Source organism: Erpetoichthys calabaricus, chromosome 11 (assembly GCF_900747795.2).
Source record: "Erpetoichthys calabaricus chromosome 11, fErpCal1.3, whole genome shotgun sequence".
Lineage (NCBI taxonomy): Eukaryota > Metazoa > Chordata > Cladistia > Polypteriformes > Polypteridae > Erpetoichthys > Erpetoichthys calabaricus.
The window spans coordinates 98,949,481-98,966,590 of NC_041404.2; the positions used below are offsets into that span (position 1 = coordinate 98,949,481).

A 17,110-nucleotide genomic window follows, 5' to 3' on the forward strand; every position below is an offset into this window, starting at 1 on the left:
GCAGGAAGTCAGTCTCTGAGTACTTTGCATTTGGAATTTGCAGCTGTTGCTTTTCTATCAGCGGTAGATGCCAGTTATTCAGCTGTTTCGTGAACGTTTGCTTAATGTCTTCCAACTAAGTGCCAAGCTTCAGGATTGGTATACAGTAGTTTGATTCAATCTCAAATTTCTCAGTTTATTCTCAAACTTGAATTTTCCTGTATTTGTTCCTCAATTTTTCCTAGCATACCTTTAAAGGCCGCCTCTTGTGTATGTCCTTTATTTCCTTCCTTATATAATTTATTTATTTTTTTATATCTTTCTGATCATTACCTTCATTACTTTGGTCTTCACCATGCTCCGTGGGTAAAGTGGCAAGCCCAGTTAAAGTCGATGTCCCCAGCTCGCAAGGAGTAGATGACAATGCGGAAGGCAATGCCATTTTCAGTTTCAATGAATCTTCTGGAATTGACAAGCTATTGTAACCTGACTCACTTGCACATTCGCTCCTACTTTCACTCGCGGCTGGAGATGATGTAGCAGCACCAGGTCCTGGGAAATCTGTGCTTTCGCCTGTCTGTTTCATGTCATTCTCTGGAAGTCCGTAACTTGAGCTTGGACTTGATGCCTGTCTAGGTGTTGATGAAACTTTATCTTTCTTTTCCATTACTTTCTGAGCCCCTTTCCTGCTGCTCATGCTTATATATGCTTGTATATTGAACCCCCTCGGGTTGAGTAAATACAGGATACCTCAGGATGATAAAAAATAAGAGAAAAAATAACACCTCTGCTAACGGAATTTCACTTCAGACTTCCATCTCCAGTAATGAACAAGACCCTTTAATTGCAAATTTGACTTGTCTGAACTGCTTCTCATAAATTGTCTTGCTCTATCCCCTTGGGGCTGAGCTTTTTCACAACAAGAGCAGACTTTGCCTTGACAACACAGCTCGCCCAGCTGAGCCGATGACTTCATAGCCTAGCTGTTTGATTATTATAGATATATCAGTCTTAATTCTAAAAAGTATTATGTTCTTCTAAAAAGCGGGTGTTGTCAGGATGCTCATTGCAAAGCTATGTTCAATGAATCGAAAGAGGTTTTCTCTTCATTTTGGTTCTAACATCTTGATTTAAGATTTCTATATTTTCTGAATGATATGTACAAACATGCAACATACAGCACTGATATTTCATAGGCCCAGGCGTCTGGGCTCATATACTGCTCACTGTCTGTGTTTAGTATCTGTATGGATTTTCTCTCATTTCCCAATGATATATTAATTTCACTTTATTAATCTACTTTGTACAATGAAACCAAGACAGGCAACAGCTACATGTGACCCTGTAAAGGATCAAGATGTTTAGAAAAATGGATGAATGGATAACTTTTGCTTGGATAAAGATTCTTCTTCAGCAGCAAACCAGTTTTTGAAAAGTTCAACACTTTACATTGCAAAAATGCTGTATATAACAGGTCAAAATCTCCAATTTGTTAAAGACCTTAAGATTATCACACATACAGTATACTCTATGATTCAGGAAAACATTTACCAATCATTTACCAATTTACATCGAAAACTTCTATGAATAAGGGATGATAAATAACATCCTATATAGACAATACATTGAGATCTTTCAGATATTTGTCAGTTTATCATTGTAGGCCAGAAAAACCCACTTTGAAAAGCTTTATAATGAACAACCTTTATCATTGTACAGTAGTAATGAGCACAGAGAGAGTGGAAAAAGCAAATTTTGAAGTGAAGGAACTAGTAGCTACAAAGTTACTTTTTACATTTGGGTGAAATTTTTATTGAAGGAAACATTACAAATAATTGCAGGTTTAAATTACATGTTCTGGGTCACACATTGAGGCAGAGGTGGGAATTGAACTGACAACATTTTGGAGTTTCATTCCAGTGTCTTAGTTAGTCATAACAACAGCAAAAGGTTATCAGGGGAAGTGGTATAGCCTCCACCTGTTGTATGTTGAGTTGCATGAACTTTATACTGGAAAGGAATAAAAAAAATTACAGGGTTTATTTTGTTTTTTGAAGTGTATATTTTGGTAAATTTTTCTTTTTCACCGTGCATCATACTTTTGCAAAATATGGCTTTGTGACCTGGGTGTCTTTTATTTTGGTTTACTACCAGTATATTATTACAGAGACTAATGAGTCTGTTGCTAGACATGTTTTGATAGAGCTACTAGTACTGACCTTAAGATTTCTGTGAACAATGTGCAAAGAGTGAAGATAAGCTACTGCTTCCAGAACCTGACGGATCACATTTGAAGCATCTCGCTCTGTGTAGTTCCCTTGATCAAGGATCCAATCAAACACATCCCCTCCACTGGCACTGGAAAAAAAAAAAAAAAATCAAAGAATTTTCCCCTACTTTGGAATGTTCTTTCTAATTTCATGGATTTCAGGACTTTGCTTGGCAGACTTACAGTCAGACAATTACCTGGGGCCTCATGTATAAACGCTGCTTATGCACAAAAATGTTGCATACGCCCATTTCCATGCACCCTTTGAGATGAATAAAAGCCAATCCCATCGTAAAGCCATGCAACTTTTCATGGTAGCCTCCCACCTTGCATACACAAGTTTCAGCTTGTTTTTACAAACTGGCACAGACATAGTCTAAACAATGTTTCTGTGTGGTCTCCCGTCTTTCAGATTCACATCAATGATGTGGAATTTATCAAATATATCAAAATTAATTGCATATTGCTTACAAGTTTAACACTAGAATTACCAGAGTCTACGAAAAAACTCGTAGATCCGGCCCACCTTAAAACCGTTCTCACCTCTCTTTTGTCTTCTAAATGTGCCGATTAAGAGGAGCAGCGAGCAGCCGGCTATTCCATCCCCCACCGTCGCAGAACGTTCACTAAGTTTTCCCAGCTCATGGCTTGTTTGATTATCTGGGAGTGACTGAACTGCTGGAGTTTTAGAATAGAAATAATAGATCGCTATTTGGAATACATGCATTTCATGCGTGTTCCGTTTCTACAGTAATCTGTGTAAACACATTGCTAAAACAGAAACTTTTTCATATTTTAGTAATAAATGTTACAAAATGTAGAATGTGTAAAGCCCGACTTCCTAAGATCAAATAAACACTTCCACAAAAGCTTCACACACCATATAACAGTTTCCGTGGCGTAGCGTGCTAAGATTTGCTTCTCAGACCGAGTAGCTTTTCTCTGCCTCACAAACATGAGTTCAATTCCCCGTTGGAGATAAAGTGTTACTTCTTTTTTTTGTTTTTAACCTCAAACGGACATAAAATTTGTAAATTGGTATGCACTGTCAGTTAATGAGATCGTTATATTTTCATGTGGGATGATCCTTTTAAAATATTTTTTTAACAATTGAGACTGCAATTAACATGAACAACTGTCCTTATAACTTATTTTTTTCAAGATCCATAACACACAGACAGACAGAGCACTGCGTAATACAGAGACAGACCGGCAGAGATATACAAACAAACAGGGAAGGCACATGTACTGAAAGAAAAAAAAATCAACATGCGCATTGTTTCTGTAGAACTGAATAAGCTCACCCGCTCTAACATCACCCCTCCCCCGATCTGGCTCTCTAAGTAACAGCGCAAGTACAGGCGCAAACCAAGTGTAATCAAGAGTACTGGTTCGATCCCCACTCACTCCTATATTTGCCGTTTTCAGTAGTAAGCTGCTCTTTTTGTTAATATTATACAGTACACACATGCACTTGATTTGTGTCTGTACTTGCGCTGTTACTTAGAGAGTCAGATCGTGGGGAGGGGTGATGTTAGAGCGGGTGAGCTAATTCAGTGCTGCAGAAACAACGCACATGTTGATTTTTTTTTCTTTCAGTACATGTGCCTTCCCTGTTTGTTTGTATATCTCTGCCTGTCTGTCTCTGTATTACGCAGTGCTCTGTCTGTCTGTGTGTTATGGATCTTGAAAAAAATAAGTTATAAGGACGGTTTGCTGACTTGGAGCACCACTGCCTTACTGTGCCACAGAGACGCGAGTTCGATTCCCAGCTTTGAAGAAAGTGTTTTTTTTTTCCTCAAACGGACATTAAATTTATAAATTGGTATGCACTGTAAATCGTTAACTTTAAAATGTCAATCGCGGTTATTTCTATTGATTAATTCATGCTTTTTTACTTAGAGTCAGAACAGGAGCTTTTTCAGCTTATTCAGCTTCTGATCTGACTCAAACAGCGCCAGTATAACTTCACACCCAACCTGACGCTGTTCGTTTTCAAATAATATTGCATTACTTCGACGATGTTTTCTGATTGGTACTATTCGCGTCATAAAATGATTTCTTCAAAACGTCACATATATTTGTCTCTTTCTTTTTTTAAAATGTGCGTTGTAGCACTCAGCAACTGGCCACCTGCATGTTCTTGCGCACACTAAACAAGACAGCGCTATATGCAATCATCAGATTCAAATGTTAAGTTATATAGCACAGAATGGAAATCAGCAGTTCTTAGCATTCCACCACGCAAGCTGTCATATCAACCGCCTACTGTAACTTGCTTTCTTTTTTCTTCGGTTATAGTCTTGAATAAAAGTGCACTTGTTTTGTTATACTTTTACATCAACATATGTTCCTGTGTTTGAGCTACATGGGCATGCTAAAAAAATACACGTATAATGCAACGAAAAGTGCATGCAGACACTTCAGTTCGCAAGCATTGGTACGACAATGCAGTCACAAGTACACTGCAGAGCTTTAGCGCATCTTTATGTGAAAATAGCATCAGATGGGGAGTGTCTGATGATTGCATATAGCGCTGAAGTTACTGCTCTTTACTATGCTTTCCTCTGCATGTCCTGGAGTACAAAAGAAACAGCATACAGCAATACGTGGGGGCTGGCAATACTGGGGAAAAAAAACACGCGGTTGTATGTATCGTGATACACTGCAGAACTATAGTGCGTCTTTATGTAAAAAACGCAGTGTCAGGTGGGGGGCGGTAGGGATGGATCCTGAACGCGACTGAGACAATGAAAAGTGAATTTTAAAAAAATAAAGCTAACCTTTACAAATATCATAAATTACACCAGCTGTTACAGACTGAAATCAAATGTATCTTTTTATTCTAAAATAGTGAAAATAAGAACACTTCTCAAATGGGAGTTGTGCAGGATCGAACTCATGACCTTCTGATTCCCAATCAGCGACTGATACTGTTACGCCACGGAAGCAGTGATAGTTAACTCATATCAATGTCTCACACTAAGGCGGGTTTTTTTGGCGGTGGCTTTTTTTTGTATCTTTTGTGAAAGTGTTTCTTTGATATTTGGACTTCAGGCTTCATACATTATATAGTTTATGCCTACATTTTGTCAATTGCTACTAGAATATATAACACGTTTCTGTTTTAACAATGTGTTTACACAGATTACTGTAGAAATGCAACACATATGAAATGCATGTGTTTCAAATAACAATCTTATTATTTCTACTCTAAAACTCCACTTCACTCCCAGATAATCAATCATGGCAAGAGCTGGGCAAAGCCTGTTTACGTTCTAAGTCGTTGGGAGGATGGAATAGCCAGCTGCTGGCAGCTTGTCTTTATCAGTACATTTAGATGACAAAAGACGCTGGCGGAGAGGTGAGAAAGGTTTTAAGAAGCGATTTAAGGTGGGCCGGATATACGAGTTTTTTCGTAGGCTCTGGTAATTCTAGTGTTAAGGCACTTGATTGTAATCATTCTGTAACAATGTAACGGTGCATGCAGTGGCCAAGCTATTCCAAATACCATAGCTTTTTTAGCGTTGCTACTCTCAGTGCACCTCTCAGAGTATTTTAACTCATTGTATCTGTTTGTGGAATCACAGCTGTACAGCAGCTGATCGGAAAGACCTGAAGGAGATTTATAGCACATACTGCCTCGGGAAAGCCACCAGCATCTGCATGAATTCCACTCAACCATATGCACAGTCTATTTGAACTTCTCACATCCAGCAAACACTTCAGAGTTTTTCCTGCATGAACCTCAAGGCTCAGAAACAGTTTTATTCCAATGGCTATAAACTCGTGGGAATGGGCTTCTGCAATGCACTACCTCTCCTGGGGTGCTAGAGGGCAGTCCTCCAGGGTGGCTGTGGCGCCATAGATTCCCACAGGGCACGCTGGGAGTTAGAGTTTGGCAAAGCCCTGTTGGGTTCAGTGGGGGATGCCAGGGGGAGCTGCAGAGTCCTATCTGGGGCTTTCACTACACCTGGGAGTGATTCCAGGTCCAATTAATGAGCCACCTGGAACACTCCAAGGGTCTGCTTAAAAGGAACCGCCTCACTTCATTCAGAGAGCCAGAGTTGGGAGGAAGAGGGACGAAGCTTTCCAAGAGGAGGAGTGGAGGCGGATGACAAGGAGAGAAGAAAAAGAAGAAGGAGTATATTTGATGCTTGATGTACTGTGTTGCTGAACGCAGTGAGGGAGATGCGCTTCCCATGTGTAAATAAACGTGTGCAGTGCTAAACTTGTTTCTCTGTCTGTCTGTGTCGGGGTTGGGGCAGCTGGTTTCCACAAAATGCACTCATTCAGTCCATCAAGTGCTCCTGGGAGAACTGTTTGTAGTTATAATTACAAATAAGTCACTGTAACATTGCACTACAGAACTATAATATTGCATAATCAGAGCCACTTTATGAACCATTTGCAGTATTTGCACTTAATGTACATGTTAATTGTAATTATGCTTTCATACTATATATTTTTAATCGTTTTTTATTGCATTATTATTATTGTTATTATATCATTTTATAGGAAAATAAGTTTAAGAAGGAATTACGTATTGAATCTCACTGTACCATACAATGACAATAAAGGAATTTGATTCAATGCAAGAAGAAGAGAGAGCATATCTCTTTACAGATGATGATCAGGAGTTGATGTAGATTTCCAAGAGCTATCCTCTTGACACTGTGTACTGTAAGAATACTAAGATGTATACTTGATGTCATTTTTATGATGAAATGCATTAAAATATGTATATTACATCTTACAAATAAATTGTTAATTTCATTTAAATAATGTATGCTGTTAATAATTAAACATGTGGCGGCAAAGTGGCACAGCAGTAGCGATGAGAACGCTGAGCTTAAGGGCTATTTATATTGATTTGCATATTCAAAGAGGCGTAATTCTGGGAGGTGTTTGGGTGTGGCAGCAGGTGCGTGCACATGCATTACTTTTCACACTGACCGGGATTTTTGTAGAGGAAGAACATGGAAGTTGGCGAACGCACAGATTTATACATCTGAATTTTTTGTGCGTATGCACATTTCTGCTTTTGTACATACGCCATGTTTTAGTGTGAATTCTACGTACAGCGTTATGCATGAGGCCCCTGGACCCTCCTCTTTCCCACAAAAACAAGCAAGTATTTGTAATTTCGTGAAAAGGAGCAGCTTAGAAGAAATTATAGAAAAACTTGCTGCAATGGTTTTATTGTCCATTAACAGCATTACAACAAACCTGTTCATATGAGAGTCTTTGCAACAATGGGGATATCCATTGCCAAAAAACAACTCTTGAGGAATGGCTATCATTTATATGTCTTACGATGATGCCAAACTTGAAAGTATAAATAAATTGGACTGTATTAAGAAGAATGGGAAAAAAATTCTATAACTTCAGATGAGTGGACTAGCAAAAGAAATTGTAGATATTTGAATATCAACGTAGACCACTTTGTGGAAGATTTTAGTTTGGACTAAGTTCCAATAGCTAGTTTCTGTGGTGCTAATGAAACATTAGAATTAGTTTCTGAGATGCTGCAAAGTTTTAAGTTGGATCTAGCAACTGACATAGTTGCAGCGACCAATGATGATGCCACTGTTATAAGAAAATTGGGCCAATTATCACTTATGATTAATCAACTATGTTATTCACATGCCATAAATGAGCTGTTACTAATGTGTTATATAAAATAAAGAAATTTCTGATACCAATGCATATGTTACAAGTGAGGAAGATGATGTAGAGTGTGAAGATGACTATGGCGAGGATTTTTTAAATTCTCTTGATCTAGATAATGACTGTGTCTTTTATATGTTGTCTGACAATTACAATCAATTTCCCACTGCCAAACAACACAGAATAGTTTAGAGGCCATGACTGAAAGATTTATAACATTAAAACAATGTGTTGTTTTACCTTTGAATGATATTGGTGCTTCTCATTTGTGGAATGAAGTTCAATATGTAAAATCATGGAGCTCCTTAAAGTGTTAACAAGTGAAAATGAACTAAAAATTTAAAGACTGAAATTAGTTCCAAATTATTAAATGCTTTAGAAGTATGAACTTAAGAAAGAAAACAAGTTGGATGCATAATCCTTTTGCTGTAGTTTCAAAATCCACAAAGCACTTCAACAAAGAAATCTAGTACAGACAAAAGTGGAAATGTGCGTATGCACAAAAAAATTCAGATGCACAAAATTGTAAGTAAGCCAACTTCCATGTACTACAGCTCAAGCATGAAAAGTAACGCACATGCATGCGCCTGTCACCCCACCCTGACTCCTCCCAGAGTTACGCCCCTTTGAATATGCAAATAAATATAAATAGCCCGTTACATTCAGCATTTTGTGAAAAGACAATGGCAAAAGCACAAAATAAAAAAAAAAAAAAACTTCAGTGAATGCAGAGTAGAGGCAAGGAAAAGCGTATTTTTTTGGCTTAAGAAGTGTTATAAGCAACAAAAGGAAAGTGATGGAGTGATACAGCATGGCGGAAACACACGAAAGTACAAGTTCAGAAAGTCACACAGTGTCCAAAATAAAAAAGAAGTGGTCAGATGTCAAAGTCGAGGAGAAAAGGCAAGTTGTAGCCCACTGTCCAAGTGTCACACAGAAGTGTATTAGGGAATAGAGAAAAAAAAATAACATCCATTGTGTATTGAAATTTAACATTTTTACTTTCTATGTGTCACACTTTATATTTACTTATATTAAATTTAATCTGCCACCAACCTGCCCATGCCTCTATACTGTCCAGGTTCCTATTTAATGATTCAATGGATATTGGATTATCTGCCAATCTATGTAGCTTGGTATCATCTTTAAACTTAACCAGCATGTTATTTATATTCACATCCAAATCATTTATATAAATTAAAAAAGCAGCAGCCTTAGCACTGAGCACTGTGGGACGCCACATTAAACATCAACCAAATTCAGATACGGTTCCTTGCACCATAACCCTCTGCATCCTGTGTTTCAGCCAATTGTGGAACCCATCTACACACTACATCCCGAAATCCCAACTCTTTTAATTTGATGCCCAGCATCTCAAGTGGTACCTTATAAAATGCTTTCTGAAAATCAAGAAAATAATATCATATGCTCCACTTTGATCGTATCCTTTTGTTCATTATATTAAAAGGGTGACAGGGCAGATCAAAGCAACTATAGGCCAGTAAGCTTAACATGCATCACAGGAAAATTAATGGAAGGAATTATTAAGGATAAGATTGAGCAACACCTGGCAAGGACAAGAGTTATTCTAAGCAGTCAGCATGGATTCAGAAGAGGGAGGTCGTGTTTTACTAACATGCTGGAATTCTATGAGGAGGCAACAAAAGGATACGATCAAAGTGGAGCTTATGATATTATTTATCTGGACTTTCAGAAAGCATTTGATAAGGTGCCACATGAGAGGTTGGGCATCAAATTAAAAGAGGTGGGAGTTCAGGGTGATGTTTGTAGATGGGTGCAGAAGTGGCTCAGACAAAGGAAGCAGAGGGTGATGGTGTGAGGAACCTCATCAGAACTGGCCGATGTTAAGAGTGGAGTTCCACAGGGGTCAGTGCTAGGGCCGCTGCTATTTTTAATATATATAAATGATTTAGATAGGAATATAAGTAACAAGCTGGTTAAGTTTGCAGATGATACCAAGATAGGTGGATTAGCAGATAATTTGGAATCCGTTATATCATTACAGAAGGACTTGGATAGCATACAGGCTTGGGCAGATTTGTCCATCCATCCATTTTCCAACCCGCTGAATCTGAACACAGGGTCACGGGGGTCTGCTGGAGCCAATCCCAGCCAACACAGGGCAGGAACCAATCCTGGGTAGGGTACCAACCCACCACAGGACACACACAAACACCAAGCACACACTAGGGCCAATTTAGAATCGTCAATCCACCTAACCTGCATGTCTTTGGACTGTGGGAGGAAACCGGAGTGCCCGGAGGAAACCCATGCAGACACGGGGAGAACATGCAAACTCCACGCAGGGAGGACCCGGGAAGCGAACCCAGGTCCCCAGATCTCCCAACTGCGAGGCAGCAGCGCTACCCACTGCGCCACTGCGCCACTGTGCTGCCCTGGGCAGATTTGTGGCAGATGAAATTTAATGTCAGTAAATGTAAAGTATTACACATTGGAAGTAAAAATGTTAGGTTTGAATACACAATGGGCGGTCGGAAAATCGAGAGTACACCTTATGAGAAGGATTTAGGAGTCATAGTGGACTCTAAGCTATCGACTTCCCGACAGTGTTCAGAAGTCATTAAGAAGGCTAACAGAATGTTAGGATATATAGCACGATGTGTGGAGTACAAGTCCAAGGAGGTTATGCTCAACCTTTATAATGCACTGTTGAGGCCTCATCTTGAGTACTGTGTGCAGTTTTGGTCTCCAGGCTACAAAAAGGACATAGCAGCGCTAGAAAAGGTCCAGAGAAGAGCGACTAGGCTGATTCCAGGGCTACAGGGGTTGAATTATGAGGAAAGATTAAAAGAGCTGAGCCTTTACAGTTTAAGCAAAAGAAGATTAAGAGGTGACATGATTGAAGTGTTTAAAATTATGAAGGGAATTAGTGCAGTGGATCGAGACTGTTATTTTAAAATGAGTTCATCAAGAACACGGGGACACAGTTGGAAACTTGTTAAGGGTAAATTTTGCACAAGCATTAGGAAGTTTTTCTTTACACAAAGAACGATAGAAACTTGGAATAAGCTACCAAGTAGTGTGGTAGACAGTAAGACGTTAGGGTCTTTCAAAACTCGACTTGATGTTTTCTTGGAAGAAATAAGTGGATAGTACTGGCGAGCTTTGTTGGGCTGAATGGCCTGTTCTCGTCTAGAGTGTTCTAATGTTCTAATGTTGCTTCCACACAGAATTACAGCATGTTAGTTAAATACAGCCTCGCTCATTTGAACCCATGTTGAATATTAAGTAAAACTCCTATTCTTGCCATGTGTTGCTCAGTCTTTTCCTTAATATTCCCTTCCATTACTTTACCTATGATGCACTTTGGGAAGATGGCGGCGCCCGTGCAGGCTGCAGCTTACAGAGCTCCCAAGTCCGCGGTGTTTAGTGTTAATCTTTGTTCGTCTTTGTCAACTAGTATAAGTAAAAAAGTAGATTTAAGTGATAGTAGTACGCAGACATACATTTACGAGCGGCAAATCCTGCTCGATTTCCTAAGAAACTGCGCCGAAATATCCAGTGAGGTGTCAGAGACACTCCCCAGCCTTTCCTTACTTTGGCAGCCTAAGAAGCTGAGCTGGTGAAAACGCAAGCTCAGCGATCGGAAGCAGAAACGAGGCAAACGCGGAGGTGTTAGCACAAGGCTAAAAACTAACCCAACCAGACCTGTGATACCATCTATTCTGCTTGCGAACGTCCGATCACTGGACAACAAACTGGATTATATAGAGCTGCTGCAGGCCAAGCAGAGGGAAATGAGAGACTGTTGCATCTTTATTTTCACTGAGACATGGCTCCAGGAAAACATTGCAGACTCGGCCATCCAGCTAGACGGACTGACCATCTTCCGAGCGGACAGAGGCGCCTCTTTGTCCGGTAAGACCCGCGGGTGGGGACTGTGTGTTTATGTGAACAGAGAGTGGTGTACGAATGCTGCCTAGGTTGCGCGACACTGCTCCCTGCTGATAGTGGTTTTATCAGTAAGGTGTTGGCCTTTCTACCTGCCGAGGGAATACAGTTGCGTGCTGGTGGTTGCTGTTTACCTCCCGCCTAGCGCAAATGCTAACCAGGAGCTAGTGGAACTCTACGAGATTATCAGCAAACTGCAAACGACACACCCCGAGGCATTTTTCATTATTGCTGGAGACTTCAATCATGCCAACTTGAAGTAATTTCTCCCAAAATTCTACAAGAATGTGAACTTTGCTACTAAAGGGGGAAGCTGTCTGGACAATGTTTACACGAGCGCTCCTGACGCCTACAAAGCCCTACCCCACCCCCACCTCGGTTGTTCAGATCATATCAGCATTTTTATCGTCCCTGCATACAAGTCCCTGCTGAAGCACACTAAACCAGCCCACAAGAGCATCAGAGTGTGGCAGGATGGTGCGGTTTCAGCTCTCCAAGACTGCTTCGAAATGACAGACTGGGACATTTTCAGAGAGGCTGCTATGAATGGTGACTCCATCAATCTGGAGGAGTACACAGACTCTGTTACTGGCTATATCTCCAAATGCACAGAGGATGTTACTGTTACCAAGGATGTTACCACAAGAGCCAACCAAAAGCCCTGGATGACAAGAGAAGTGCACAAGCTGCTCAAGATCAGAAATGCAGCCTTCAGATCTGGAGACAAGGCCATCCTCAGGATGACCAGATACAACCTGTCTCGCGCTATAAGGAGAGCTAAGTGGGCATACGCGCAGAGGATCAACAAACAATTCAGCAACACCAGAGACACATGTCGTATGTGGCAGGACGTTCAGACAATTACAAACTACAATGCTCAACCCACACAGCAGCGATGATGATACCTCCCGGATGAGCTGAACAATTTCTTTGCACGGTTTGAGGCGCAGAACAAAGAGCCTGCGAGAAAAGCAACACCTCCCTCCACTGACCAGGCACTCTGTCTCTCCATAAATGATGTGAAGAGGACTCTATCCAGAGTCAATCCACGCAAGGCTGCAGGACCTGACAACATACCTGGTCGTGTGCTCAGAGAATGTGCCAGTCAACTGCTGGTGTCCTCACAGACATCTTCAACACATCTCTGAGCCAGTCGCCAGTCCCAGCATGCTTCAAGTCGACCACGATCATACCATTGCTGAAGAAGTCATCAGTGACATGCCAGAATGACTACCAACCAGTTGCACTCATGCCAATCATAATGAAGTGCTTCGAAAGGTTAGTCATGTCACACATAAAAACTAATCTCCCTGCCTCCCTTGGCCCTCTTCAGTTTGCATACCGCTCAAACAGGTCAACTGAGGATGCCCTATGCTCTGCCCTTCACCTCTCCCTGACACATCTGGATAAAAAAGACACATATGTCAGGATGCTATTCATAGACTTTAGCTCTGCCTTCAACACAATCATCCCTCAAAAGCTGGTTGTAAAACTGAGCAGGTTGGGCCTGAACACCACCCTCTGCAATTGGATCCTGGACTTCTTGACAGAGAGGCCCCAGTCAGTTCGGATGGGCTGAAACACTTCCAGTATCATCACACTGAGCACTGGAGCACCGCAGGGATGCGTGCTTAGTCCACTGCTGTTCACCCTGCTGACTCACGACTGCACAGCCATGCACAACACCAACCACATTATCAAGTTTGCGGATGATACGACGGTGCTGAGACTGATAAGCAGGAATGATGAAAGAGCATACAGAGATGAGGTGGAACGGCTGTCCGCATGGTGTGAAGACAACAATTTATCTCTCAATGTCGACAAGACAAAAGAGATAATCGTGGACTTCAGAAAATCACGTCCTGCCCACATCCCACTCAGCATCAACGGTTTAGATGTGGAGAGTGTTAGGAGTACCAAGTTCGTCGGTGTGCACATAACTGAGGAACTTATGTGGACACATAACACCTCATCACTAATCAAGAAAGCTCAGAAGAGACTACACTTCCTGAGGCGGCTGAAGCGAGCACGTCTTCCCCCTTCCATCCTCACCATGTTCTACAGAGGCACCATTGAGAGTGTTCTGACCAGCTGTATCACTGTCTGGTATGGCAACTGCAACATATCTGACCGCAAGCGCCTGCAAAGGATAGTGAAGACAGCAGAGAACATTATTGGGGTGCCTCTCCCTTCACTACAGGACATATTTTACAAACACAGTGTCCGCAAAGGCCTGCAGCATTGTGCAGGACCCCTTACACCCCTCACATGGACTTTTCATACTTCTGCCATCCAAGAGAAGATAGTGCAGCATTAAAGCCAGATCTGCCAGGCTGCAGGAGAGTTTTTACCCCCAAGCTGTTAGACTCCTTAACACCAGGCTGCCCCCTGGGACCTTCCACACGGCCTCAACCACTTCTAAAAACAGAACTTTTATACATGTGAGCCACTGTCCTGCAAAGACGAGTGTGCAGGTAGAAAAGAACTGAAAATCTCCTACTGACCTTTAAGTATTTTGACACACTTGTTATCCTTCTGCTGTGAAACATTCTGACCTGTCATTGTTTACACATGTCTTAAACGACTATTATCATACACTGATAATTTCTGCATTATCTATATCTATTATTTATTATTTATATTACATATCTTACACATCAATATTGCTGCTACTTCTTTGTCTTGTGTTTGCACAATGTCTTGTCTTGTTTGTGTTTTATTTTTAATTTAAATTTTAATTCTATTTTTAAATTATTATTTGCACATCATGTTGTTACACTGTGGACCCTGAGCTTCGCAATTTTGTCTATCTGTATACTTGTATATGGTTGAGATGACAATAAAGTTCACTTTGACTTTTGACTTTGACTTTAAGCACATTGGCCTTTAGTGCTTGGATCTGCTGATCACCCTTTTTATATAACAGGATAATATTTGCAATTTTCCAGTCCTTTAGAATTTAATCAGTGCACATGACTTCCTAAAACTATGTGTCAAGGGCTCTATATTTATTCACTAACCTCCTTAAGCACTCAAGGATAAATATCTGTTTCTGGTTATTTGTTTGATTTCAGACTATTCAATTTAAGCAGTACTTCTCTTTCTACTGTTTCCAGATCCTTAGAAGTCCTTGTTACGACTGGAAGGTTATTCACTTCCTCACATGTAAAGACTTCAGAAAAATACAAGTTTAGAGCATACTGTTTGTATTTTGTAATTCCCCTTTACTGTTCTTGATGCACTTCACCTTCTCCTTTACTGTTCTTTTACTACTAAAGTACTGAAAGAATCTCCTAAAGTCATCTTTTTGCTTACCTAATATCCTTCTTGTTGGTTGCCCTCATGCTTTCATTTGACCTACAATTAACACTGGAGTTATTAGTCTTTACACCTTATACAGCTGTTTTTTTCTTTGCAGCTTCTTTTTCAACTTATTATTTACTGCAGGTTGTCTTTTTAATTTCCCACTGATTCCAATTTTTGGGATATACCTGTCCTGCATTATCCAACCAGCTATATCCTAACTAAGGGGTCATGGGGGTCTGCTGGAGCCAATCCCAGCTAACACAGGGCACAAGGCAGGAAACAAACCCTGGGCAGGGAGCCAGCCCACCGCAGGTCCTGCATTATACAGTATGTAAAATGTTTTTAAACCTGTCCCACTGCTCCTTGACTGTCTCCACACTTAACAGCTTATCTCACTTTTCCTTTTTATACTTTGTCACATTTGTTCAAAGCTTGCCCTACTGAAGTGAAACGTCAACAGTTTTGGTCTTTGCATTTGCACTCTTTTTGAAAAAACTGAGAAATGTACTATTTTATAATCACTTGATCCTAGTGGTTCAGTCACCACTACATCCTCAATTCTAACCTGATTATTATAAAATACTTTATCTAAACAAGCTTCACCTCGTGTTGGTGCTTTAATATACGGTATTAAAAAACAAGTCACTGATAACGTGTTAAAGCTCCTGCTCTTGTACTTCACAATTTGCAAAGTTAGCTCAGTTATTATTTGGGGAGATAAAGTCCCCCATGACTGTACTATGCCCCTGTACAGATGAGGTCACTGTACACTTGCCTTTTTAATATTACTATAAAGATGTGTGTTGAAATTATTAAAAAGATCACATTGAAGTTAATGTCCCCATTGGAGGTCTATAGCACACATCTAAATAAAGCCTCTTTATGTAATACATTCCAGGCAAATCCAGTGATCCTCACTAAGATGCAGCTCCTCCTAAGAAGAGAGGTATTAAAAAACAAGTCATTGATAACGTGTTAAAGCTCCTGCTCTTGTACTTAACAATTTGCAAAGTTAGCACAGTTATTATTCGGGGAGTTAAAGTCCCCCATGACTGTAATATGCCCCCTGTACAGATGAGGTCACTATACACTTGCCATTTTAATATTACGATAAAGATGTGTGTTGAAATTATTAAAAAGATCACATTGAATTTAATGTCTGCACTGGGGGTCTATAGCACACTCCTAAATAAAGCCTCTTTATGTAATACATTCCAGGCAAATCCAGAGATCCTCAATAAGATGCAGCTCCTCCTAAGAAGAGATGCATTTAAATTCTGCTTGACATAAATGGAAGCTGGTCCTCCTTTTCTGTTCTGTCTGTCCATTCTAAAAATGTTTAAGCATCTTATTATTTAGCCAGGTTTCTGTTAATGCTATATGTAAGAGCCATTTGCTAGTTATTTAAGTTATATGAATGCTTTACTAAATATTAGTGCATAATCTATGAGAGGTTCCTATAACCCCCATAAGTTGAATTGAATTGGTATATTCTATTTCTAGCCTCTCTGACTAAACATTACTCTCAGTTAGTGATCAGCCTTGCCATGTGTATGGCATAGAGGGCACATAGTTTTAAACTGTGCCTTGCATGTATTGTGTGTTAAGTGACGTGAAAGACAAAGTACTTAATTGTATGTGCTGCGTCGTACGTTTAAAGCATACAGAAGAAGAAGTAAAGAATCTTTAATTAAAGAAACAACTAAAGTTTTAAAAGAAAAGCTAAGTTTAGAGAAGATACATTTTTTTAAATTTTTTGCCTTTTATTCTACGTGCATAAAAACTTTTTTCTTTATTCTTGTGTGGATTGTTTGCTTTGAATTTTCACTAATTATTTTAAAACAAACTTTTGGACTGAGAGATTTCTTTCGGCACGCGTTTTACCTGTGCATTAACTCGCCTTACACTCCTGCAGCCTATACAATACTATCATAATTATGCTCAGCCACATAC

The 17,110-nt window shown here is 40.1% G+C and overlaps 1 protein-coding gene across 1 annotated transcript in view; it reads right to left on the reverse strand.

Annotated features, from left to right (window-relative positions):
* The window catches only part of LOC114661352 (caM kinase-like vesicle-associated protein), a 700,116-nt gene that overhangs the window by 145,108 nt on the left and 537,898 nt on the right, over positions 1 to 17,110 (reverse strand). Inside the window, exon 5 of the mRNA XM_051934313.1 lies at positions 2,199 to 2,337. Coding sequence (XP_051790273.1) covers positions 2,199 to 2,337 — 139 coding nt within the window. The remainder of the gene's footprint in view (positions 1 to 2,198; positions 2,338 to 17,110) is intronic.